The 27,562-nt window shown below is 35.6% G+C and overlaps 3 protein-coding genes across 4 annotated transcripts in view; 2 read left to right on the forward strand and 1 right to left on the reverse strand.

Annotated features, from left to right (window-relative positions):
• LOC137004928 (guanine nucleotide-binding protein G(o) subunit alpha-like) overlaps positions 1-11,113 on the forward strand; it is a 43,339-nt gene extending 32,226 nt beyond the window's left edge. The window contains exons 6-9 of the mRNA XM_067365648.1: positions 312-441; positions 7,686-7,757; positions 8,491-8,578; positions 10,923-11,113. Of these exons, the coding sequence (XP_067221749.1) occupies positions 312-441; positions 7,686-7,757; positions 8,491-8,578; positions 10,923-11,113 (481 nt within the window). The remainder of the gene's footprint in view (positions 1-311; positions 442-7,685; positions 7,758-8,490; positions 8,579-10,922) is intronic.
• On the reverse strand, positions 5,097-5,945 carry LOC137014019 (uncharacterized; the record flags this gene model as incomplete). The annotated part of the gene is made up of 1 exon (XM_067378111.1): positions 5,097-5,945. A coding segment is annotated over exon 1 (849 nt), but the record flags the coding sequence as incomplete, so codon positions are not given.
• A 795-nt stretch (positions 11,114-11,908) lies between the features above and the next one.
• Positions 11,909-27,562, forward strand: part of rnf213a (ring finger protein 213a) — a 65,537-nt gene continuing 49,883 nt past the window's right edge. The window contains exons 1-16 of one of the 2 annotated variants that reach the window (XM_067382858.1): positions 11,909-12,067; positions 14,202-14,317; positions 17,739-17,899; positions 18,030-18,736; positions 18,833-18,899; positions 19,269-19,417; positions 19,511-19,681; positions 19,759-19,970; positions 20,064-20,353; positions 23,308-23,567; positions 24,186-24,401; positions 24,554-24,746; positions 24,904-24,959; positions 25,282-25,441; positions 25,556-25,708; positions 25,799-25,897. In XM_067382858.1, coding sequence (XP_067238959.1) covers positions 14,215-14,317; positions 17,739-17,899; positions 18,030-18,736; positions 18,833-18,899; positions 19,269-19,417; positions 19,511-19,681; positions 19,759-19,970; positions 20,064-20,353; positions 23,308-23,567; positions 24,186-24,401; positions 24,554-24,746; positions 24,904-24,959; positions 25,282-25,441; positions 25,556-25,708; positions 25,799-25,897 — 2,997 coding nt within the window. In that variant the 5' untranslated portion in view covers positions 11,909-12,067; positions 14,202-14,214. The remainder of the gene's footprint in view (positions 12,068-14,201; positions 14,318-17,738; positions 17,900-18,029; positions 18,737-18,832; positions 18,900-19,268; positions 19,418-19,510; positions 19,682-19,758; positions 19,971-20,063; positions 20,354-23,307; positions 23,568-24,185; positions 24,402-24,553; positions 24,747-24,903; positions 24,960-25,281; positions 25,442-25,555; positions 25,709-25,798; positions 25,898-27,562) is intronic. The other variant, XM_067382859.1, reaches the window with a different exon arrangement.

Below are 27,562 nucleotides of genomic sequence, written 5' to 3' on the forward strand. Positions count from 1 at the left end.
GAACAAAGTGCTGTAAATCCACAGTGTTGTGCAGGTTGTGGTTAAAGTCATGGGATAAGTGTGTAGAGTTTTGAAAACTGTGTTCAAGCAATGAAAAACAAACTAGAGTTTGGTCCACATGAACTGCTGCTGTTGCAGACTGTAGTTAGAGTTTTGCACATGTGACTCCAGTTGTGCCCACTGTCGTTTAGCAATCGAAAAAAACTGTAAGTTATTTTACCATAATGCCTTTCCTGCTCTTATTGCATGTTATTGGGGTGAAATAGACTATTATATGAATAATTTCTATATAAATAATCTTTTGTCTATAGGCTGTACGATGTTGGTGGCCAGCGTTCAGAAAGAAAGAAGTGGTACAGTTATTTTGACAATGTCCAGGCAGTGCTGTTTATGGTGGCTCTTAGTGGGTACGATCAAAACCTTGATGAAAATCATTCCACGGTGAGTGTCATGATTGATCTTCAGAGTCCTGGGGCTGTGTGTTACAGAAACAGTTTAACTCTAGTCTTTTCAAAACCCCAGATGATTTCACTTAGAAGATCCTCTTGTCAGAAAAGTTTGCGTAACATGGCTCCACAGGATTTAGTTAAGATCTGACAAATTGAATAGAATGAGTATCTATAGACCCTAACTGAAATGGCCATGGTTGCTAACAGATAAAGTAGGGTTAAAAAGCTAGGCTCTGTCTGGTGTTCAGGGTCGGGTTGCACCAGTCATTCGTAAGTTCTTACTTAAATTGGAACTTAAAGTCCACTGTAGAGGCTTAGTAACTACTAGCTAGTTTGTAACAAATTCTGCACTTAATTTGGTTGCACCATTTGTTCTTGAAAAAACATTCAGAAACTATTTGAAATGAATAGTAATAAATATTGATACAAAAAACTGACAATTATACATTGATTTTTATTTGATATGCTCACAGACCAATAGATAGAGGTTTACCATTTAGATCAGGTTCAAAGATCTGCTAAAATGTCATTTAAATTGGTATGGTAAAACATGAACTGATTCATGCAATTCAAACTGCATTTAAATAATTTACATAGGTTTACAAGCAGCTCAGAATCATACATGAATGCTTAATATAAATACATACAACCTTTTAATATAAAGTTTTTAAACTTAAGTTTTTTTTTGTCAATTCATATAATTATATGAATATATTATAAATAATTAGAATTCATGCAATTAAATAATCAGCAGCAACAGTCTCTATAATTCTTTCACTCTGAACTGCTTTAATTTGCAGCAAGAGATACAGGGGAGTGGATTAGCTCCATTAGATACATGTCACTTTACTCATAGCTGATTGGTCCAATTTTGGTGTGCAATCCTCTAAACCAGAATCAAGTCAAGTCAAATTTATTTATATAGCGCTTTTTACAATTGGTAATTGTTTCAAAGCAGCTTTACATATTAGAAGCACAGAAAAAAAAGAGAAGTGCTTAAAAGTAAGCTGTACAAGCAAGCGTGGTAATGTGTAACATATACAAGATGGTGCTACATTAAGCCAATGTTGGATGACTCCCAGGGGTGGAAAAAAACTCCTAGGAGAAAAACCCAGCGTGCTAACACTGGGAAAAAAGTCCTAGGAGGGAAAAAAAACCCTTGGAAGATATATAATAATATATGTAAATGGATATGGAGATCAAAATCTGAATTATACATTTTTATTATTGAGATTAAAAATAGATTATATATAAATATATGTAAGCAGATACGGGGATTAAAAATCTGAATTATAGATGCAGCCAGAACTGGATCTGTAGGCCCATTGTCTCCTGGGCTACGTTGTAGTCAGGTCCAGACACAGGTTCTCCATCTGATCTGGATACGGCCTGGATCCAGCACCCGGCAAACCTCAGGATAAGCAGAGAGACTGATATTAGCATAGATGCCATTCTTATTCTGATGTACAGGTATATCTAGTGTTATAGGAAATGTTCTCGGTTCCAGCCGACCTAATTATTGCAGCGTAACAATCCTTCAACAAATTTGAAAAATGTTAATGTATTGATAATGTGTTATGTGTATGCAAGAGCAAAGAGATGTGTTTTTAGTCTAGATTTGAACTGACAGAGTGTGTCTGCTTCCCGAACAATGCTAGGAAGATTGTTCCAGAGTTTAGGTGCTAAATAGGAAAAGGATCTGCCGCCTTCAGTTGATTTTGATATTCTGGGTATTATCAACTGGCCTGAATTCTGAGATCGCAATAGACGTGAAGGACTATAATGCATTAAGAGCTCACTTAGGTACTGGGGAGCTAAACCATTTAGAGCTTTATAAGTAAGTAGCAAGATTTTAAAATCTATACGATGTTTAATAGGGAGCCAATGTAATGTTGACAGAACTGGGCTCATATGGTCATAATTTCTGGTTCTAGTAAGAACTCTAGCTGCCGCATTTTGGACCAACTGTAGTCTGTTTAAAAGCCGAGCAGAACAACCGTTTTACAGTAATCTAGTATTGAGGTCATGAATGCATGAACCAACTGTTCCGCATTTGTCATTGAGAGCATGTGTCGTAATTTAGATATGTTTTTTTTAGATGGAAGAAGGCGGTTTTACAGATACTAGAAACATGACTTTCAAATGAAAGATTGGTATCAAAGAGTACACCCAGGTTCCTAACTGAGGACGAAGATTTAATGGAGCACCCGTCAAGTGTTAGAGAGTATTCAAGGTTTTTTCGTGAGGAAGTTTTTGGTCCAAAGATTAGGATCAGTTTTTTCTGAATTTAATAATAAGAAATTTCTTGTCATCCAGTTTTTAATTTCAGCTATGCATTCTGTTAGTTTTGTGAATTTGTAGGTTTCGTCAGGGCGCGAGGAAATATAGAGCTGAGTATCGTCAGCGTAGCAGTGAAAACTAACACCATGCTTCCTAATTATCTCTCCTAAGGGCAGCATGTACAGAGTGAAAAGCAACGGTCCTAGTACTGAGCCTTGTGGTACTCCATATTGAACTTGATCGATACGACATCTCTTCATTAACTACTACAGACTGATAACGGTCAAATAAGTAAGATTTGAACCATGCCAAAGCAATTCCACTAATGCCAATATAGTTTTCAAGTCTTTTTAGAAGAATGTTGTGATCGATAGTGTCAAAAGCAGCACTGAGATCTAATAACACTAATAGAGAAATACAGCCACGATCGGATAAGAGTAGATCGTTTGTAACTCTAACGAGAGCAGTCTCAGTACTATAGTATGGTCTAAATCATGACTGGAAATCCTCACAGATTCCATTTCTTTCTAAAAAGGAGCACAGTTGTGTTGAAACTGCCTTTTCTAGTATCTTTGACAGAAAAGGTAGATTCGAGATTGGCCTGTAATTTACTAAATCTCTCGGATCTAGTTGAGGTTTTTTAATAAGAGGTTTAATAATAGGCTGCTTAAAAGTTTTTGGCACGTGTCCTAGTGTTAAAGATGAATTAATTATATCAAGAAGTGGACCTACGACCTCTGGAAGCATTTCTTTCAGTAGTTTAGTCGGCATTGGGTCTAACATACATGTTGTTGATTTTGATGATTTGATAAGTTTAGATAATTCTTCCTCGCCTATAGCGGCGAATGATTTTAGTTTTACCTCAGGGACACTACAGTGCACTGTCTGAAGCGAAACTGTAGACGGTTGCATGTTTTTAATTTTCTCTCTAATATTGTCAATCTTGCAAGTAAAGAAGTTCATAAAGTCATTACTGCTGTGCTCTTTGGAAACGTCAGCAGTTGAATCTCTGTTTCTAGTTAATTTAGCCACTGTGTCAAATAAATACCTAGGATTATGTTTGTTTTCTATTAAGAGATTTGAAAAATAAGTAGATCTAGCATTTCTTATAGCCGTTCTGTACTCAATCATTTTTCTTTCCACGAAAGGCGAAAAACTTCTGGTTTTGTTTTCTTCCAACTACGTTTGGCTTTTCTCACAGCTCGTTTTAGAGCCTGAGTGTGCTCATCATACCACGGCGTTGGATTAGTTTCCTTAATCTTCTTTAGACGTAAAGGAGCGACTGCACTAATGTGCTGGAAAAGAGAGCCAATAGTTTCTGTTGCAGCATCGAGTTCTTCTAAGTTGTCAGGTATAGTAAGGCGATGAAACTGCTCAGGGAGATTATTTATAAAGCAATCTTTAGTGGTAGAAGTGATGGTTCTACCATATTTATGGCTGGGCGGTGGTTTTGTAGCCTTGGCTAACTGTAGTATACACGAGACTAAATAATGATCTGATATATCATCGCTCTGCTGTAGAATTTCAACAGCATCAATATCAATTCCATGCGACAGTATTAGATCTAGGGTATGATTACGACAATGAGTGGGTCCTGACACGTGTTGTCTAACTCCAATAGAGTTTAAAATGTCTGCAAATGCCAATCCAAATGCGTCTTTATTATTATCTACATGGATATTAAAATCACCAACAACAAGGACTTTATCCGCAGCCAGTACTAACTCTGATAGAAAATCAGCAAATTCTTTGATAAAGTCAGTATGGTGCCCTGGTGGCCTGTATACAGTAGCCAGCACAAATGTCAACTTACATAATGTTACATAAAGCACCATCACTTCAAAGGAATTATATTTTAAATTCTTTTGAATGATTCTGAATATATTACTATAAATTACAGCAACACCTCCCCCTTTGCCTTTCTGTCGAGGATTGTGTCGATAATCATAACCTTGAGGACTAGACTCATTTAAAGTAATGTAATCGTCCGGTTTTAGCCAGGTTTCTGTCAAACACAGCACATCTAGATTATTGTCTGTGATAATATCGTTTACAATAAGTGCTTTTGAAGAAAGTGATCTAATATTTAACAACCCAAGCTTTATCATTTGTTTATCATTATTATCTCTATTTTTTTATTTGTTGAACATCAGTTAAATTTTTACTATTAAATGGGTTTGGAAGTTTTTTGTTTTTATTAATTCGGGGTACAGACACAGTCTCTATGTGATAATATCTAGGTGCGAGAGTTTCTATGTGTTGGGAATTATCTGACTTCTGTAACGTGAGGCAGCTAGCAGACGGTCGGTTTAGCCAGTCTGTCTGCTTCCTGTCCTGGGCCCCAGTTTGTCATGTTTTAGTTCTAAGACTATGTGCCATATAACTAGAGAGAAGAGCAGCACCATCCCGGGACGGATGAATACCATCTCTTTTCAACAGGTCAGGTCTGCCCCAAAAGCTTTTCCAATTGTCTATGAAACCTATATTATTCTGTGGACACCACTTAGACAGCCAGCCATTGAGTGACGATAATCTGCTAACTATCTCATCACTCCGACGAACAGGAAGAGGGCCAGAACAAATTACTTCTCCTGACATTGTACTTGCGTGTTCACACACCTCTTTAATGTTAATTTTAGTGATCTCCGACTGGCGAAGTCGAACATCATTTGTGCCGACGTGAATAATAATTTTAGAGTATTTACGAGTAGCATTAGCCAGCACTTTTAAATTTGCTTTGATGTCAGGTGCTCTGGCTCTCGGCAAACATGTGACTATGGTGGCTGGTGTCACTATTTTCACGTTCCGTGTAATAGAATCGCCAATGACTAGGGCACTTTCAACAGAATTCTCAGTGGGTGCGTCACTGAGTGGGGAGAACCTGTTTGATGTTCTTACTGGAACGGAAGAGTGGTGTTTTCCACGGCTAGGCCACCTCACCGTTACCCAAGTGCCCTGCTGCGCGGGTTCTACAGCCGGAACCGAACAATGTACAGAGTTCACTAAGCTAGTCGCATCCAAAACAGTATCTGAGGCCCCTACGTTCTTACTATCCTCGATTAAAGTTTGGATGCGTGTCTCTAATTCTGAGATTCTCTCTGTCAGCCTGACTATTTCCCTACATTTATGACATGTAAATCCCTCGTCGCTGACAGAGAGAGCTACACTAAACATGTTACAGACTGTGCAAAAGATGACTGAGGGAGAGGATGACATGACTCACCGTGTTTGTAGACTGATCCGATCCGAGTTACCACAGCTGTTTGATGAACGCGTTAAAAAAGGAGCGCGCAAGACTGATAACAAGTTAATTTAGCGATTTAGATTCAAAGATTACAAGCTAGTGACGTCAGATTAATGTGGTAGGCAATAATAATATAATCAAAAATCAATAAAAGTAAGAGAAAACTAAGCTATACGGAGACGCAAACACCAGCTGTTTGATGAACGCGTTTAAAAAGGAGCGCGCAAGACTGATAAGTTAACAAGCGAGATGCAAACGCGCTGTAACAGCGATTTAGATTCAAAGATTACAAGCTAGCAACGTCAGATTAATGTGGTAGGCAATAATAGTAATACAAGCAAGTATGAGATTCAATAAAAGTAAGAGAATACAAGGCTATACTGAGACGCAAACACCAGCAGCGAGGCAGACAGGAGCAATCCAAAGTATCAAGCAATCCAAAGTATAAAAAAATAAAACCAGTTGCACTTTATTTTACAGTATGTGTACTTGCAGTGTACTTACCTAGGAAAATACTGGGTAATATGAGAACTACAGGGGCAACGGTTAGGTTTAGGGGTAGGTTCAGGGTTAGTACCTAGTTATTGCAATTACTGTAAGAAGTACATTGTGTATATATATATATGGGGAACAGGACTGTAAAATAAAGTGCTACCTTAAAACCTGCTGCAGAGCAGGTTAGCTGTGTAGTGCAAGTTACCATGTTACCACCTTCATGAGCCCCAAAAACCAGAGGCTGCATCAGAAATCACATAGTGGGCGAAAAACGGTATGTGACAAAAAAAAAAGTATGTCTGAAATCACAGTACTCATAAAAGAGTAGGCAAAAAGTACCAGGATAACCCACGAGATTCTGAAGTGTGTGTTCAATGGGCACTTTACTATCATGAGGCCACTAAAGAGGATTTGTGAATGGAGGTAAAGTAATGCAACTGACGCTGGTAGATCACATGATAATGACAGCATGGTGGATGTAGTACGTCTGGATTACATTAATATTATATAAAACATACTTTTTTTAGCCGTTGTGAAGTAATTACTTAAGTACCCACTCGAGAGTATGCAATTTCAGACACAGCCAGAGTTTGCTCAGATGTACCCGAGTAGCAACTGAAACGGTAACACTTTACAATACGGTTCATTAGTTAACATTAGTTAACTACATTAGTTAACATGAACTAATAATGAACTGCACTTATACAGCATTTATTAATCTTTGTTAATGTTAATTTCAACATTTACTAATACATTATTAAAAACTTGTTAACATTAATGCACTGTGAACTAACATGAACAAAGAATGAACAACTGTATTCTCATTAACTAACACTAACGAAGATTAGTAAATACAGTAACAAATGTATTGCTCATTGTTAGTTCATGTTAGTTAATCCATTAACTAATGTTTAACAAATGAACCGTATTGTAAAGTGTTACCACTGAAACCAACTTCATGCAACAGGCCTTCCATAAATATTTATGTTTCTACTAAGTTTTAATGGTGCAACGCAAAAATAACTTGCGCACAGCTGGTGCATCTGGCCCTTGGTGTATTTGACTCTAGTTGCTCTACGGACTGTACATGGTTTAAGGCCTTTATTTTCAGTTTCACTTTTCATAAACCTCCGTTTGCATGAATGTTTGTTTACAAGTCAACTTTTTTTCTGTGCTTTAATAATTATCTCTGTAACTTTATCACTTTTTTACAACAGAACCGTCTCCGTGAAAGCCTGGAGTGCTTCAGCTCCACATGTAACAGTGCTTTTTTCAAAGGAGCTTCACTGGTGAGCTGCACTTCAGGCCCTACAGTATAAAACCTGTGCATATCTGACATTAGGGATTTCACTCTATACTGTGAAAAAGTCTTCTTTTTTTTTAACCCTGGTTCAGGCAAAACTTCAGGGTGAATGTGATTTAGGGCATTTGAGTTCAGTTATAGAATGCGGATGTCACTCCTGTACATAACTAAACTGTGTGTGAACATAACCGTATTAAGAACTCAAATACTGGATTGACAACCGTATTCGGTTTCTGTGTGATCACGGCCATTTCTGTGTTTGTCCAGTCAGTGTTAAGTTTGTATATACTGTATGGAATAATTGTTTCAAACAGGTTTTCCCAAACATTTTTGCCATCGGTCAGATAAACAGACCCATTCTCAAACGAGTCAGACATTGATATTTTGAACCACTGTAACAGAGCAGTGTTTTGATAGTATTCTCAAAAAGGTCTTGAAGCAGCTCATTTAATTGAACTCGATGAGATTTGCCATGGAGAATGTGTCAGAGTTCTCTTCAGATGATACACAAGCATTGACCTCTTTACAACCATCTGTACCACTTCTGTTATACAATCTATATCCATTTGTTCATGCACTTAAAGTATTAAGAATCGTTGATCATATAGTATTTTTCATAAATAATGGAAACTTTCTTCTTCATTGAGACAAAGCAGTGATAAGGATATGAATGGCTTCAGATGTTTTTCATTTTCTAGAACTTTTGAATTCTTTTTCAGGTTTTATTTATGAACAAAATTGATTTGTTTGGTGAGAAAATACTGTATTCTGGGAGACATCTGCGACTTTATCAGCCAGACTTCAAAGGTACACCACACAATCTGGTAACTTTATTTTTCTGTAATTATTCGCACCTAACATTAAAGTTTTAATATATTTTTATTTTGTAATACTTTCACATTGAATCTCCAAAATAATGTAGAAACAACATAAAGACGGTATATTTTAAATATTTGTTGAATGGCATCTTTTTACTAGCACTATGAATGAAGGCCATTATCACTGATACCAGTACTAATGCTGATGTCTCTGTTAATTGTTTCTTTCCTGCTCAATTTTACCCATTAATTATAGCCATTCATATAATGTAATTATAACTGAAAGCTATTATTTTTAACATTTAATAGGCTTTAAAGTATATAACTTTAATTTAAGTGAACTTAAAACAATCTTCACATAAACCCATTATAATAAATGTCACATGGAACTGTGCCTTTTAATATATCAGTGCTTAACGTGAAAGGTTTTTCTACTGGCCCCATGGGGCCGGTTCAGATTTTTACCTGTACTGTTAGAATGCAGTTAAAAGGAATTGTTTTCATTGTTTTTGACCCATGTAACCTTGAAAAAAGTGCTTTAAGATTTTCAGGTAGGCCTCTGTCTGACAGGTAAATAAATATACAGAAATCGAATCATTTCTGTATCAGCAGTTAAAAAACACGGCACAGTCTTCACTTAATTATAAATTGAATACAGATTAATTCTTGTTAAAGCTACAAAAGTGATTGTCGAGACCAGTGAGTGTTTTTCTCTTTGTCTTTTGTTTGAGTAATTATTAAGCTGCTATCACTTTAAGAGCTAATGCATATGATGCAGATCTGACACGCATCCTATTTTCTCACTTCTCTTTACATTCAACACTTAACTCATTTAAGACTCTTTTTATGACGGGCATTTCGACATAATTTTGTGTTTGTCCATTGAACCATGAAAGAGAACTCAATGCGATGCTGGCACACTGTCTGAAGCGGCATTCTGTGCATTTCGGGTGTTTGTCCACAAAGAGACACTCCAGTACAGATTGGCGTTCCTTATTGTACACAAAATAGTTGTGTACAATATTTTTTTCAGGATTATTTGATGAATAGAAAGTTCAAAAGTCTAATCTAATCTTTTGTAACATTATAAATGTCCTTACTGCCACTTTTGATTGATTTAAATTCTTACTGACCCCAAACTTTTGAACGGTAGTGTATAATGCTACAGAAGCTTTGTATTTCAGATAAATGCTGTTCTTTTGAACTTTCTATTCATCAAGGAATCCTGAAAAAAAAAAAAATGTACACAACTGTTTTCAACATTGAAAATAATCATAAATGTTTATTGAGCAGCAAATCAGCATATTAGAATGATTTCTGAAGGATCATGTGACACTGAAGACTGGAGTAATGATGCTGAAAATTCAGCTTTGCATCACAGGAATAAATTACTTCGTCAAATATATTTAAATATTACACAGTTATTTTAAATTGTAATAATAATTCAAAATATTACTGTTTTTTTACTGTATTTTTAATTAAATAAATGTAGCCTTGGTGAGCAGACGAAACTTCTTTTAAAAACATTAAAAATCTTAGTTCCAAACTTTTGGACTGTACTGTATATATATGTGTGTGTATTATATGTATGTATTATATATATATATATGTATGCGTGTTATATATATATATATATATATATATATATATATATATATATATATATATATATATAAAATATATATATATATATTAAAATATATATATATATATTAAAATATATATATATATATATTAAAATATATATATATATATATATATATATATATATTAAAATATATATATATATTAAAATATATATATATATATATATATATATATATATATATATATATATATATATATATATATATATATATATATATATATATATATATATATATATATATATATATATATATATATATTTAATAATAACATTTGGTTTTTCCTTAGTCTTTTGTTGTTTTGTTACCCTTCCATGTTGACAGTTAAAAACGGCAATGCATCCTCTCTGGATAGCTTATGTCACTCTTATAAGAGCCCTAGAAAACAACATTTAACCTTATTTTTGTATTATTTCAGTACAACTATTTATAACAAATCCAAACACTATTCTCTAGTCTGGTATTAGATGTTTTTAAGACAGGGCTTTGCAATAGGTAAAATGGTTCCTTATTTAGCTCAGTGTGTACTGCATACTTTATGTACTACTAGTATAAAAACACACAAAACACAGAATACCATCATTGTCTATGTTGCAACTTCAGTAAAACTTTATGTATGTATGATATTCAGTAAAATTTGAAACTATTCAGAAACTGATTGATGTGTTTCTTTGTTTTGGGATGCAGGTCCTGACCGTGATGTGAGTTGTGCTGCTCAATATGTGACACATCTGTTTGTGGCATGTGCCGCCGCCTCAGGCAAGATGGTGTACCCTCACTTCACCAACGCCACAGACCCCTCCAGCGTACATGACGCCTTTCAGTTCACCATCAGCACTATTGTGAAGCACAACCTTCAAACTGTCTCACTACTTTAACTCTTTTAGCACATTTTTATCTGTAATGGTGTCTGTTGTAAACAAAATTGCTTAATTTTAATTTTGAAAACCATATTTTAAAGCAATAAATATTTTAAGATTTTAATTGACATCTTTGATTTGTTTACCTGCAAATAAGTGGATATGCTCAAAGTATTTGTAGTTGTCAAACATTAATGGAACATGTTCATAGTAAATGTGATGAAACTGCATATGTGATTACCTGTATGAGCTTGACTTCATACAGTACATCTACTACTACAGACTAGAGTCGACACAGAGTCTGACTGAAGATCACACTGGCCCCACATTGAAAAAGCTGCATGTAGATGTAGGTGTCTTTCTAGTAAGGACACTGGGAGACTCCAAAAGGACACCAGCTAACCAAATGATATAATGAGTCCATTTAATTCTTAAATTTACGCACACCAAAGCTCCCAAGAAAAAAAAAACACAGTAAAAACTTTTTAGATTTCACAGTATATATCATCTGTACAGTGCAACAGCAAAGATCCTGTTTACATTTAAATGTATTAAATGATACATTTAATATTACCTTGACTTAAATGGGAAAAAAACTGAGGGGGGTGTGGGGTTATTTTCTAAAGGCCTTGTACATATACTGTACAGTTCTTTCTGGAAAATCATTTATAAAATATAATAGTCAAGTTTATTAAGATATCGGCTTCATCTCATGATTTCTGAATGATCATATTTCCATGGGTTTTATTGGCTTGTAGTTTCGGATAAGCGGATACACATGAAACTCACGCCCATTTTTCACGAAACGAAAGTTCAGAGATGTTTAAGTGCCTAGCTTTTCCTCAGTAGCTTCACTGTGTGAACTTCATATGGACGCGACCAGATCTGATCAGAGCTGGGTTGCAAGTGTCAAATATACGATGACATGCCGTGACGTGTGCTCATCTGTGACAACTCACACCTGCACTGTAGGTAAGACACAAACCTGAGGTCCGCTTGTCTTTACAATCCGTGTTTGTTTAGCGTTAGCATGTCACATGAGGAAGCGCTCAGACTGCGAGTTTGTCTGGATCAGCCATTAATATCCATCATATCGTCTCTACTGCTAAAATAACACTCGCACAATCTATTTATTCTTTTAAATAAACTTGCCTAAGCTGAATTCTGGTGAGCTTGCTTGTGAATTTAAGTATTACGTTATCGTTTTTATTACGGGCTGTGTGTTGTGCTGTTTTACTGATATAATGTTAATACTGGCTTATTATGCAAAGACCGTGATGTTAAGCTGTCAACAGAGATGTGAGACGTGTAAGTTTTGTGTTGTTTATAATAGATTAGAAGATGGTTGTGAAATGCAGGTTCGCCAGACACCTCATACTGACGTTAAATAATATAACGTAAAAGGAATGGTATATGTAAATATTACATTTCTACACATATATCCAACTATGCTTCATGATTAAACTCGTAATGTCTACAAATGATTATAGTTTCATTTTATGCTCGGTTTCTTCTTGCTCGCAATACTTTTAATTTAGAGTGAATTGAGCGACAGCGGCCTCTCTCGGAGGACTTGTCAATATGTAGAGCAGGGTTTCCCAACTACATTCCTGGAGGCCCCCCCAACACTGCATGTTTTCCATGTCTGTGTGTAATCAAACACACCTGATTCAGATCATCAGCTTATTAGTAGAGACTACAAGATCTGAAATGGGTGTGTCAGACAAAGGAGAGATACAAAATATGCTGTGTTGGGTGGCCTCTAGGAACGTGGTTGGGAACCGCTGGTGTAGAGGACCTGCCTGCAAAATGCACAAAGTGCTTTTATTCATTAATTTATATATTAATTTACGTTGAATTTATGTGTTATCTATTAGTTCATATCTGCTTTAATTTATGTATTTTTACTGGTTGTTTTGATTATTTTTCTGTTGTGTAAGAGTGTAATTTCCACGGAAGTCATAAAAGGCGGGCTTTTCCAGAGATTTGTGAAGGTGAAGCAACATGCGGCTTGGAGTGGCTTCTTGCTTTTATAAAATGACATAGCTGTTGGTTGTTAATGTTTACCAAGCAACATATAATAAAAATCTCAGTTCAAATTATTGATACATTGATGATATTCAGGTCTGTCACAGGTGTGTGTGTGTGTGTGTGTGTGTGTGTGTGTGTGTGTGTGTGTGTGTGTGTGTGTGTGTGTGTGTGTGTGTGTGTGTGTGTGTGTGTGTGTGTGTGTGTGTGTGTGTGTGTGTGTGTGTGTGTGCGCGCGCACATATCGCAGTGGCTTGAATCCAAACAGAATGTAGAGCCGGAAATATGTGTTTGCAAAATGCTTTTCCAGTTAAAGAATGGCAGTGCACAGTATGTATGTATTGTAGCAAATATACAGGTGCATCTCAATAAATTAGAATATCATGAAAAAAAAAAAAAAAATTCTGTAATTTAATTAAAAAAGTAAAACTTAAATATATTCTAGATTTATTAGACATAAACTAAAATATTTCCAGACTTTTTTGTTTTGATTTTGATGATTACAGCTTGCTGCTCATCAAAATAATAAAAAATCAGTATCTCAAATTATTAGAATTTCTATTTAATTACCATTCTCAGGTTATAAATATTGGGTTTAGATCAGTAATCCCAACAGCAGTCATGGGAAAGTCTGCTGACTTGACAGTTGTCCAGAAGACGATCATCAAGACCCTCTACAATGAGGGTAAGCCACAGAGGGTCATTGCTGAAAGAGCTGGCTGTTCACAGAATGCTGTGCCAAAGCATATTCATGGAAAGTTGACTGGAAGGAAATCAATTAAACTAATTATTCAGCATATCATAGCTTTTATAGAAAGGATTCAGATATATATCCAGATATAATTTTCTTTTTATTATTATTATTAAATTAAGTTACTCAGTTTCATGTAACTAGTTACTCCCCAACATGTCATGGTTGCTGATTGAGTTTCTAGATGATGAACTTTAAATTATAAGCAAATGGAAATTGAAAGCAATATGGAGTTCTGAGAAATCATGTGACCTCTTGTTTGTGATCATTTTGTTATTGAAAAGTGGGCAAATCCACTTATAGCCCTCATACTTTTACTCTTTGCAGACATCACCTCAGAATGAAGTGTCTTAAATGCAATCATTTGTCTTTGGAAAAGGCACCCAAATTCTGCAGTGAGTGTGGCTATAAGCTGTCGTCCAAGTCATGTGACACAGCACCAGGTAGGTGCTTGAGTCTTCATTACATCACATTTCTTTCTTTAATTTATTTCTTACAATTAATTATTTCCTTATTTTGAATGATTATTTATGCATATTTATAGTACATTTACTTTCATTTTTATTTCTGTTAAAGTTTATTTAAAGACAAGATTTAATATAAAAAAGACATTACTTTTAGAAGGGACATTTAACGTGTAATGCAGTGCACAGTATGGTGTACAGCAGTGTCTGAATCCACTTATTTGTAGTCAGTAACTGTGGCATTCACTATATTAGGGGTCGGCAAACTTTTTATCATTTAGTGCGCCCACCCCAAAGTATAAATACACATAACCTTATTTTTAAAGTTCATAATGGCTTAATTCAAAGAATAACACATTTTGCAGTTGATGCTCAAACATTACTTGATCAATCACAAACTTGCTTATTTGATGAGGAATGATTAGCTCAATGTAGATCTGTATGCTGGTGCGAGGTACATTTTACAACCAATAATATAAAACCTTGTTGGTTCTGTGTGTCAGATAAATTAATGAAAAAAATAAAATTTGATGTTACTGGTGTGACATCACATTTTATTTGTACTCGAGATGAATGATGTTTAAATTTGATTTGAGAATGAATAACCACTTAAATGGGCAAATTTGCGTTCTGCTGCACAATTGGAGTTTTCCTTGGCATACTGTACAACAGTCAGTTTTATACAGAAAAAGTTACACATTTCAGTTTTCGTTGACTGCATTTTACTGTTATAATGAGGCTGCAAAGTCAGATTAGCAATGCTAGAACTGATTTGTTTTTATTGATTTGTTTTTTGATTTGTTTAGCTCTTATTTATGTATGTGTGCCATATGCATACTCTTATTTTGTGTACTTGACATTAATAGCATTATATAAGTCTCTTTGGAATATAAGTCACAGTACATTTTAGATGATTAAAAAACACAACTTAAAATACGCAAAGTCCAGCTTGAAACTGGAAACGCAAAATATGTTGCATTTTATGTAGTTGAATTTTCATAAATGTGCTTTAGACATGCAAAACATTTGGATGGAAACCGAACAAGACAGATAAATGAAATCTGCCCTACATTTTTGTTTTCTTGTTGAACATCCAGTTCCACTTAGAGATACTTGACATTACAGAGTCAAAATGAGTTGAGAATGATGTTTCATGTTGACTTTAAGTCATTACTGTGGCTCAACGATGTTGATATGCCAGTTTTTTACTACACCATTTTAACAGATCTGGGGCCGTATTCACAAAACATCTTAAGGCTAAAAGTAGCTCCTAAATTGCCGATTTAGGAGAAACTCTTAAAAATAATGGGCGTCAGTCCTAATTTTAGGACTCCTAAATTTTTGCTCTAAGAGTATTTCACAAAGCATTTTAGCGCTAAAACTAGCTCCTAAATCTGTGAAACGTTAGTGACTTAGGAGTCCTCTTGACTACTCCTAAGACCAAATCACAAACAATCCTAATCTACCCAAGGACACTGTACACCATTGAGAGAATAGCTACAGAGCCTTAGGTGCTGAAGCTTTTCTTCATAAATGCAATAAAATGCAATGCAATAAAAAAAAAAAATTTATTTATAGATTTGAATCTATGATGAGATGCCAAAAATTAATCTTTAACAAATAAATAAATATTGTCTGATTACCTGTGACAGTGGTTTTCATGGGTTCACAATTAATTTATTTTTTTAATTTTATTTAACCTTTATTTTTCCAGGAAAGTCCCATTGAGATAAAAAGAACTTTTTCCAGGGAGTCCTGGCCAAGATGGCCGTATTAAATTTTCACATAATTACAAAACACATATAACAAATTCTAAACGGACAAGGTAAATACAATAACATTAATCATATATCACCAAATTAACTAAAACAGCCACACACTTCATTAATTTTACATCGCAATATATTTTTAAACACATTCAAAGAAGGAATTCTTTCTAATTGAGCATTAATTTGAAATTCATTCCACAGCCAAGGAGCAAAGTAGGAGAAAGCTGATTTTCCATGTTCTGAGTGTATCCTAGGTACTTCTAATTTAATGCCAATCGATGATCTAATGCTATAGTTCTTTTTATACAGGCATAAAAGCCTAGTAATGTAATTTGGCAGCATACCCAACAATGCCTTTACTGTAAATACTAATATATGTGATTTCCTTCTTTGATGTAAAGAGGTCCAGCCTACACGGTTATATAACAAACAATGATGTGTACATGAACAAGCATTTGTTATAAAACGCAACGCAGCATGATAAATGCAATCTAATCTTTTTAATAAATACATAGAAGCATGCATATAAATAATATCACCATAATCTAAAATAGGTAAAAAAGTACTGTGAATAATTTTCTTTCTAGCTCCAAAGGAAAAAAAAATTTTTTTGCCGAAAGAGAAAGCCCAATCTTGGTTGTAATCTTTTTACTAAGTAATCAATATGAACATCAAATGCCAACTTCTCGTCTATCCATATTCCCAGATATTTGTAGGTTGTTACTCTCTCTATTATGCACGTCATCAGCAGTAAGAATAGACGGAGCAGTGATCATGGAACGACTACGTGAAAAAAACAATGTACTTAGTTTTATTCACATTTAAAATTAATTTCAATTGGAGTAAATTATGCTGAAAAGTATTAAAGAATCCTGTAACATTTCAATAGCTTGTGAAAGAGAGGCTGCAGCTGAATAAATAATTGTATCGTCAGCATAAAAGTGTAACTTTGCGGATTTTATTCCCTGCCCTAATTCATTTATAAAAATAGAAAAAAGAAGTGGTGCCAGTAAAGAACCTTGCACAGACAACCAAGAGGTGGACAATTAACTGTATAGTTTAATTAGTGACACTTAGCCTACATTTTAAAACCTTTATGGCAAAAATATGTCAACATTTTATTTTGACTGTGGGAACATTTTTATTAAAAAAACATTTATTTGAATAGGGCAACATTTGTATTTTAAAACCTTTATTTTAATATGGAAACATGACACCTCATTCTACAATATTTCTATGATTAAATCGCTGACTCGCTGCTCCCCCAGCAGCCAATCAATGTGTGTATACTCCATAGCCACGATGTCAACCCCGCCCTTACTCTTAGCTTAAGACTTCAGTCTATTCCTTAGTAAAAGTTTGTCTCAGAAGCTTTGTGAATAGGTTTTAAGAGAAAACTCTTAGCTAAGAACTTTTACTGCTATTTAGGAGAACTCTTAGTGGTAAGATAAAATGTTTTGTGAATACAGCCCCTGATTTCTTCCTTTAAGGAATGACAGTGCAGACAGTCAATCCTAGGATTTGAAGCTAGAATTAAGTTCAGTGTGAATGAATCCTTCGTAAGAGGTTATCAGTAGTTTTAGTCAGAGTGTGTGTGTCTGCTGTGTGACCTTTGTTTTTTTGTTTATCAGCCAAGCCACAAGAAGAGTCTCAAACATCCTCAAACATTCCACATGGCACCGATGCTGAAATGACTGATATCGGACCTGAGTCAGAAGCTCTGGATTGCCAGAATTCCAGTGTCTCTCCGAAGCGTCCAAATGAAGATACCTGCCCTAACCCAAAGAAAAAGGTGCTGGACATGAAAATCAGCTTTAACAATTAAATAACCCTGGATTAAGTTTTTAAAATGTTTCTTATTATGAAATTCTGTTTTAATTCCTATTTTATAATGCATATTTTTATTCATCCCGCTTCTACAGAAAAGAAAAAAAAAGAAGAAAAAATCGAGTGTTGCAGAGGGGCCTTCGTCTCTGACCTCTGAACTCTCTGATATATCTCTGACTGATAAAGAGGATAAAGAGGAGAAAATGGAAGACCAGACTTCTGAAAGTGATGATTCCAACTGCACTGTAGATGACATGCCCAAACCAGCTCAATCATCCACTCATCTGAGCAAACAAGTTAATGAAACCGCTGGGCCAACACAGCTCGATGTCTCTGGTTTACCCTCAGATGCTGGTAAAAGACAGTCGGATAGTAGCAAGGAGAGCTGTGTAGCGCCTGGAGTGACTCAAAAGCTGATCATCACCAGCATTGCCACAGCTTCTCCACCAGTGTCAGTGGGAGCAGATCAGCAGACTGAGAAAGCCAAAGTTGAACATAAGAAAAAAGGCCAGAAGAGCATGTCCTCAGGAGCACAAACTACTCTCAATCAGAATGCTAATGTGGACCAAAATTCAAACATAAAGAGCAGCACAGGCAATCAAATGGAGACAGATCATCAGGATGTGGAACAGCAGAAGAACCGCAGCTCCGGTGGAGATTCATCTGTGAAGGTTGAGCAGAGTGAGACGCAGCAGTCTGCTCGTTCTGACCAGAACAAAACAGAATCTGAGAAACACGATGAAAGCGGCAATACTGAAACCAATAAAGACATTCAGCATGTTTCATCTCCTAAAATCAAAAAGTATGTATTTTGATAAATGCTGCTTCTTCCCATTTTTAAAGTAGGTTAATTAAAATGACAAATAATAATATACACTTTCACTTTAAAAAATTACAGAAATCAGAAGAATGAACCACAGAAATCATCACAGGAAATGGTATTTGGCCCACAGAGCAAATCCAAGGTAAACAAAAATTAAATATATATTTAAATATATATATACCTCTCTTTCTATCTATCTTTTTATCTCATCTCCCTATCTATCTCCCTATCTATCTCCCTATCTATCTCCCTATCTATCTCCCTATCTATCTCCCTATCTATCTCCCTATCTATCTCCCTATCTATCTCCCTATCTATCTCCCTATCTATCTATCTATCTATCTATCTATCTATCTATCTAATATATATATATATATATATAAACATCTATATCTGCATAAACTCAGACAGGCCAAATCTTGGTTTATTCATTGACCGATTAATTGGTCTTTTACTGGAAACTACAAACATGGAGTTAAGTTAATACATTTAGTGTTTATTTTGCATTTAGAAGAATCATGGTTCCAGTGGAGCTGCTGTGGTAAAGGTTGAGCAGAGTGAGAAGCAGCAGTCTGCTCATGGGAAGAAAGATTCTACCGCAGACCAGAAAGGCAAAGAAAGTGGTGATACAGAAAGTCAGTGTGTTGCGCTCCCAAAAAGGTAGGTTTTCATAGCACCTAAGGTAAAAACAAAAACAAAAACAAACAAAAATTCCCCCTGGATTATTATCTCATTAATGTTTTTAAATTGCAGAAATACAGCATCAACTCAACATATAAGTTCTAGAGACAAACTCACCATTTACTTTCATGCAGTCCTGTCTAAAGACTTCAAGTTTAACCCAGAGGAGGATTATATTTTTGTAAGGGCTGGTAGTCACATTGGTAACTGGGAAAAAGATCTTGTTGAACTGTCTGTGTCACGGTAAGTAAAGATTTTCTGGGCCAGCTTTTGAGTATTCATTACTATTTCCATTTTTTTTAAGAATAATTTGATTTCAGGAATCTTGGAGAGCATGGATTTCTTGTTGAAGGGAAGTTTGTTTGCAAAAAAACTGACGCTGAAGCTGTGTCCATTCCCTACAAGTATGTTGTGTATAAAGCAAAAAAAAAGCAGAAGTTTGAATTACAATATGAATACATCTATAAACTGGATTCGAATGAAACCACCAACAGATGTCTGTTTGTCAAATCACATCTCCTAAATGATGAAGGTAGGTGAAGCTCATCAGAAGTCTTTTTTTTTTTTTCAACTTTAATTTTCTTTTTTTTAAGAGACTAATTTTTTTTCTTTTTGTGTTTTGCAGGGGAATGGCATCAGTATGATGATATCATCTGTGCAGAACCATCTAATAATATGTTTGAATGGTTCAAAAAAGCTGTTTGGCCTGATCAAAAGAAAAGTGTACTTCAGGGAAGAAAAATCGCTGGTACATTCATGCTGGAAAGTATCTTTGACCTCCTGACAAGCTGGAGCAAAATTAACCTCAGCAACTTCTTTAGTCAACTCCGACAGTTTTTTGAGATCTATGGAAACCCTTATGTATATGAAAGGAAACAGATGAAATGGTCCCAACTCGATTACAGTGAAAAAGATGTAAGTAAACCATATGCATCTTGGCATATATTGAACACATTCATAATTTACAAGACATTGCCTCACTGTCATACTTAAAAAAACACTACAGAATATTCTGAGTACTGTTTTTAATATATTTACTCAATTTAGCACTGAGCACCTACTTGCTATTATCCAAGCAGCAGTGCATATACGGGTCAGGAGCTTCAGTTCACATCAGAATGGGGACAAATGTGATTTTGACAATGATTGTTGACAGGCTGGCTAGAGTGTTTCTGCTGATCTCCTACTATTTTCATGCACAACAGTCTCTAGAGTTTTCTCAGAATGGTGCCAAAAACAAACAATATCCATTAAAGGGATAGTTCACCCAAAAATGAAAATTTGATGTTTATCTGCTTACCCCCAGGGCATCCAAGATGTAGATGACTTTTTTTTTTCTTCAGTCGAACGCAAATTATGATTTTTAACTGCAACCGCTGCCGTCTGTCAGTCAAATAATAGCAGTGATTGGGAACTTGAACAATAAGAGAAAACTTCCATAGACAAATCCAAATTAAACCCTGCGGCTCGTGACGGCACATTGATGTCCTAAGACACGAAACGATCGGTTTGTGCGAGAAACCGAACAGTATATAATTTTTTACCTCTAATACGCCACTATGTCCAACTTCGTTCAGCTTTCGGCTAGTGAGGTCTGATCGCGCTCTGACAACGGAAGTGATGTCTCGCGCTCATTGAAGTATATGGGCGAGACATCACTTCCGTCACCAGAACGTGTTTTTTGACCTCACTAACAGGAAGTTGAACGAAGTTGGACATAGTGGTGTATTAGAGGTAAAAATTATGTAAATAATAATCGGTTTCTCACACAAACCGATCGTTTCGTCTCTTAGGACATTATTGTGTCGTCACGAGCCGCAGGTTTTAATTTTGATTTGTCTAAGCAAGTTTTATTTACTGTTATAGTTGAAGTTCCCATCCACTGCTATTATTTGACTGACAGAGGGCAGCGGTTGCAGTTAAAAATCATAATTTGCATTCGACTGAAGAAAAAAAGTCACCTACATCTTGGATGCCCTGGGGGTAAGCAGATAAACATCAAATTTTCATTTTTGGGTGAACTATCCCTTTAAGTGGCAGTTTTGCAGAGCAAAATGTCTTTATGATGAGAGAGGTCAAAGGAGAATGGCCAGACTGATCTGAGCTGACAGAAAGGCTTTGGCAACTCTGATAAACAATCTGTTATGATGTGCAAAAGTTTAAACACATCAAACTTTGAGGCAGGTGGCCGACAACAGCAGAAGACCATGGGTGCTTCTCAAACAGAAGGTTGCATCCTACTGAGGCTACATCCTTCTTTGTCCAGACCTTTGGAGGCTTCCAGACTAGAGTCCTCCTTAGCATTAAATGCTATAATGAGATGGTCTACCAAGTGCACATGGCTACATCATAAATGTTTCCATGGTCACGTCATGAAAATACTATTTAAACTTAATTTTGGAAAAATACTGTTACAAATGTAACAAATGATGTGTTACAAATCTTTATATTAACTGACTTTATATTAATGTAATACAGTGAATGACAGCTGCCTGAGGTCTCCCAGTGGCTTACATTATTGGCAGTTTAGTGTTAAATGATTAATTTACAGCAAAACAAAACATAACATCTATACTTTTATGTCTGAAAACATTATTTTTGTCTTATATTTCATTATAAACTCAGATGAGCTCAGTAAGGCCTTAAATGTGTACAAAGGATTTTGGGTCATTTAAGGCCGCAAAGGATACATCCGATGCGTCCTTCAAAATAGGCTGAAAGAAGGATCCAAAATGAAGGCTGCCTTCCACGGATCCTTCTGATTGAGATGGCCTTTAGCAAAGTTTGATGATGTGGCAGCTGAGATATGCAGCCTTTTGTCTGAGAAGCCCCACATGTTGGGTTCCACTTCTGTCAGCCAAGAACCAGTAGCTGAGACTGCAGTGGGCACAGGCTCACCAAAACTGCAAAGTTGAAGATTGGAAAAATGTAGCCTGGTCTGAAGAATCTTGATGAGGCACACAGAGGGTAGGGACAGAGTTTGGTGCAAAACCATAAATCATGGACTAAATCTGCCTTGTGTCAACAGTCCAGGCTGGTGATGGCGGTGTAATGGTGTGGGGAATGTTTTCTTTACTAATACTAATCAATCATTTTTTTGTTGACTATATGCATCCCTTCATGGCCACAATTTACTCATCTTCTAATGGCTACTTCCAGCATTATAGTGTATCATATCAGAAAGCAAAAGTCGCCTCAAACTGATGTTCTTCTGGCTTTCCTAGATCCGATTCCAATAAAACACATCTGGAATGTGGTGTAACGTGAGATTGGCGAATCTGCAGAAATCATGTAAACATGTACCAGAATCTTAAAGTAATGTTGAGTCCATGTCACAAAGAACTTAGACTTGTTTTGAAAGCAAAGGAAGACCCACCTACCCAGCATTATCACATTATTCCTAATAAAGCGCTCAGTCAGTGTATATTAAAACAGTATATCAGCAAAATTGGAGGTTGGGCTGTCAAAGTCTTAAAGTGACATATAAGCAGTCCACATGACTTCTGCTGTATTCCTTCTGAAAGTCTTCTGAATTCAGCTTCTAAATATAATTTGTGGTCTGGTCACATTCATTTCAAATATGGCAGGACTTGTGTATATGCAGTGCTATTTTTTTTTTAAACTTGACAATCCCAGTTGATGGAAGCACTCTGCAATATTATTTTATCGAATATACACCTTTTGTGTTCCACTGAAAAAAGGTCATGCACATTTAAAGTGTAAGACAATAATGTAAATTTAAATAATGACAAAATTTTCACTTTTTGGTGAACTATGCCTTTAAGAGCACAGACCGGAAGACATAATCTGGTGCTCGGATGTAAATGTCAACATGAAATTTAACATACGGTCTCATTTTATCCTGTTAGGTGAGCATGCTTGTGAAGAAGTTCATGCTGGAGCGGGTGACTCCAGAGCTACAGAAGGACAGCGAGGGAAAGAGTGCTTTCATCAAGGAGCCACTGAAGTCTGGTCTCATTATGCTCTATGTTTGGAAACAGTATTGTCTAGAATTAGACAATGCAAATCTTTCTCGTCTCTGCACTGCCCTCTGCCTGCCAAAATTACCCAAGGATGAATTCCTTTCTTTCTGGACTGACATAACAGAATCATTCTCAGAAATAAAAAAGTGAGTACAGTTCTTTTGGTAAAATGTAAATTATAAAGATAATTTAAAAACAAAACAAAACACCTCTAGAATAAAGAGGTGTTACATATTGTGCTGTTCTTTTTATATTTTTTTTAAATGATGGTAAAAAAAAAAACATATTCGATTTTTAAAAAAAAGTTACAGTTAGTGTTGAATTGTAAAGAAGTTCTTTAACAAAAAATATAAGCTCATTATTTTCCCCCCATAGAATACAAAATGAAAGGTTCAGCAGAAAGTTTATGCTTTTTTTTTCTTCCATAGAGTAAACGCATACTACATTCAGTATACTACAAAAGTAGTCCTTGCGTGTTATTTTTAAGTCATCTTCTTTAATACAATAGCTTTGTGCAAGGGTCAAACTACAGTGTAATTATAAGTAATCAGTGAAAATCATGCCTTCCACTATAGCATGCTGTCTAATAATGATGTTTTGATTCGTTTTTACAAATTACCAAAATTATTTTCCAACAGCATGCCACAGATGCTGTCAAGGAAACCTGTACAGTTTAAAGTGCAAAGAACAGACCTGGGTCCAGCTTGTTCTGAGAATAGTATTAGTGTCTAAAAGGTCTTGATAACATTCATTACATTCTTCAGCTTGTCTGACATGGTGGAGGCGCTGATCAACAGAGTGAGAGCCGAGGAAATGACCAGATGGATCATTGTAATTCCACTTCTGCACCTTCTCAAAGGCACTTCAAAACCATTTGAGCCAGTGTTTACTAAGGTCAACTCAAAGTCTGAGCAGAGCTGGGCTGGACTGCAGGGACTCAAATCAGCCACTGTATCTTACTTCAGAACCCAAGAAAGAAGGTATTAAATTTATCTGTAGGTTTCCAAATGCTTTTCTGTGGTTTTAATTTTGAATTTTCAGGTTAGATCATGTTAATATTCAACTTTAGGTTAAACACCTAACCTTTTTTTCTTTTCTTTTTTGATGTCATTGTTGAATCCCTCTATTTTAGGGCGATGTTGAATCTCATGAAGGCAAATGGACATTTGGCTGATATAGACAGACTGCTGACCCGGTCTTGGATGTATCTGATGACTGTAGAGGAGTTGCTCGAGTGCAGCTCCATCTTCCACGTTGAGCTCCTGGACATCCTGCAGCTTTTCACCATGAAATGCCCCAATGATATAAACTACAGCACTTCCACAGTGAGTATCAATCCATAACCAGAAATTACCATATATGTACAAACCAGAACAGATTAAATTAGCATGCAGTATACCATCAGCAAATAAATGGTACTGTAACAGAGAAAAATGCTGCTGTTTGGAGTGTCTATATTTAATTATTATTATTTTCTCTTAGAGTGTAGCGGACACTCTGGAACACATTCAAAGTCACTTGCTCGAACAACGATACAGGTACTGTTCTTCAACTAAATTTTGAGGAACATTATTTTTATATATTTGAATAAGTTCAGGTATTGGTATTTTGGTATTCAGGTATTTATTGCCTTTTATGTAAATAATATATTTGTAATAATTTGATGTTGAAGTGGCAATAGTCACTGCCCTAGTTGATTAGAAAAGTGGAGAAAATTAACATGAAAAAAATAAGAAATAAAATAAAAATGTGGGCTTGTAGCTAAAATGTAAGAAAATACAGAAGATGAAATTCAGATCCAAACAAATCCAATAGCCCTATCAATGTGCACTGGTTAACTGGCTTTCATTACTGTTGTAGCTGTCTGAATGAGGCTTATGGCTTTCAGTGCATACAAGCAACTTGCAAACTCCTAGAGAAGATCTGCAATCTAGTTCATTACTACAGCTATGGACAAAATTTCACTGATATCCCTGTTGCTTGCATGAACCTTGTGGCCTCTGTGTCAGGATTTGCCCAGGTATTCCATCTAAGTTCATATTGTCTATGTTTAAAATCACTTATTAAAGGCAATAGATATTCAGAAGACATACAATTGATTCAGTGTCAATTTTAATGTTTGTTCAACCTTAAGACAACACAAGAAGCAGACACTTTTTCTGAGAAGACACTTGCATTACTCAGTGATGTCAAGCGGTCTGTGAGAGCGTGGATCAGAAAGACTTTTAAAGCAAAGCTTTTAAACAGAAGTTATATGACGGGGACCAGCTTCACTACAGAGGTTGAGGTAAGCAGAACAAGTATGTTCATCCAAACTAACCTGTCCTCACATTTTAAATCTATATAATATATTATATTTTTATGTTCTGTTTTACAGATTTGGAATAACATTATTGCCATAGATTTCATGAGTAAGGATTTCACTAAAGAATGGAGAGAGACATTTACAATGGACTTTGAGGGGAAATATCAACAGGTAATTATTACACAGTTCCAGTATATACGTCTAGATGGGTTGAGAGTCAAGAACCAGCCCAATATTTTAATAACATAAAAAATATATACTAATAATAATCAAAAAAACTTGACTTTTTTTTTTTACATTGTGCATTATTCCACTGTGCATGGAATACTGTACTAAATACTCTGACAGTGTTTCTACAGTAAGATAGAAAAATAAATGATGTCTTAACTTCAGAGTTTTGAACTTGCAATTTGAACTTCTTAATATGAATGTATTATCACTATATATTAATGCTGGGTACACACCACAACTAAAAATCATTCCAAACACTATCGCAATTTCTTCCTGCCTATCATCTGCTGTTTATTCTAAAGTCTCAAGAGATTTTGCGAGATTTCCTGCATTCACGGACGGGACTTAAAAATCTGTTTGTGTGTGGTGCCCTGTCACATTACAGCACACCACACACTTTAGGAGCAAAACGGTTCAATCCAGTATTTTTTGTCCTCATGTTTGTGGTCTCTCACATTTTGAAAAACTTGACTTTTTTTATAAGATTTTAAAAATCTTTTAGTGTGTACCTAGCATAACATAAGGCTAATCAGATATCAGTGTAATTATTGATATTAAAGGGTTAGTTCTCCCAAAAATGAAAATTATGTCATTAATGACTCGTCCTCATGTCGTTCCAATCCCGTAAGACCTCTGTTCATCTTCGGAACACAGTTTAAGATATTTTAGATTTAGTCCGAGAGCTTTCTGTCCCTCATTTGAAAATGTATGTACGGTATACTGTCCATGTCCAGAAAGGTAATAAAAACATCATCAAAGTAGTCCATGTGACATCAGTGGGTTAGTTAGAATTTGTTGAAGTATCGAAAATACATTTTGGTTCAAAAATAACAAAAACTACGAATTTATTCAGCATAGTCTTCTCTTCGGGGTCTGTTGTCAATCCGCGTTCACAACTACACAGTGACGCTGCTGACGTAAGGCACTGCTGACGTGTTATCTGGTGCGCCCGATCTTCGTTTACTAGGGCTGCTCGATTCTGGATTTTTTGGAATTGATTCCGATTTCTGTTTCAGGAATCAAAAAGAATCGATTCCAAGAATCGATTCCTCCGTTATTTTCGTTTCTTTTTTTTTTTTTTTTTTTTTTCTTTTTTTTTAAACCAACACTGTCTAACGTTGTCGCGTCTTACCATGCCACACAGCAAGAAACTCTCTACACCAGACATGACAAAGCGAAGAACGGGGCATTTACTTAGGGGATTTGTCACGTCGTGCTTCCTGCGTCAGGTGTAGACAGTAGACACAGTGTGTAGACTATATGTTCACCATATACATATATGCAGTAGATTCTATTTACATACATACCTACCTACACATACGTGTATATACACTTATGTATGTGGATAGATAGATTTTTTTTATTTGTGGTACATATATTTCTTCCAGTATCATAAAACTATAGCTAAAATTCCTGTTAAATTCTAAAAGCATTTTGTTCAGGAACAGACTCATGCACACTTTACACATATAAACTTTTTTTTAGGGCCTTTACACATATATAAATATTCTTCGCGTGAGTGTGATTGATTGTTGTTGTCGATTGATTTATTCTTCTTGTCCTAAACTACAACGAGTAAGATCAAACCCACCCAGCAACCGATTC

The sequence above is a fragment of the Chanodichthys erythropterus genome, chromosome 3, assembly GCF_024489055.1.
Source record: "Chanodichthys erythropterus isolate Z2021 chromosome 3, ASM2448905v1, whole genome shotgun sequence".
NCBI classification, from domain to species: Eukaryota; Metazoa; Chordata; class Actinopteri; order Cypriniformes; family Xenocyprididae; genus Chanodichthys; species Chanodichthys erythropterus.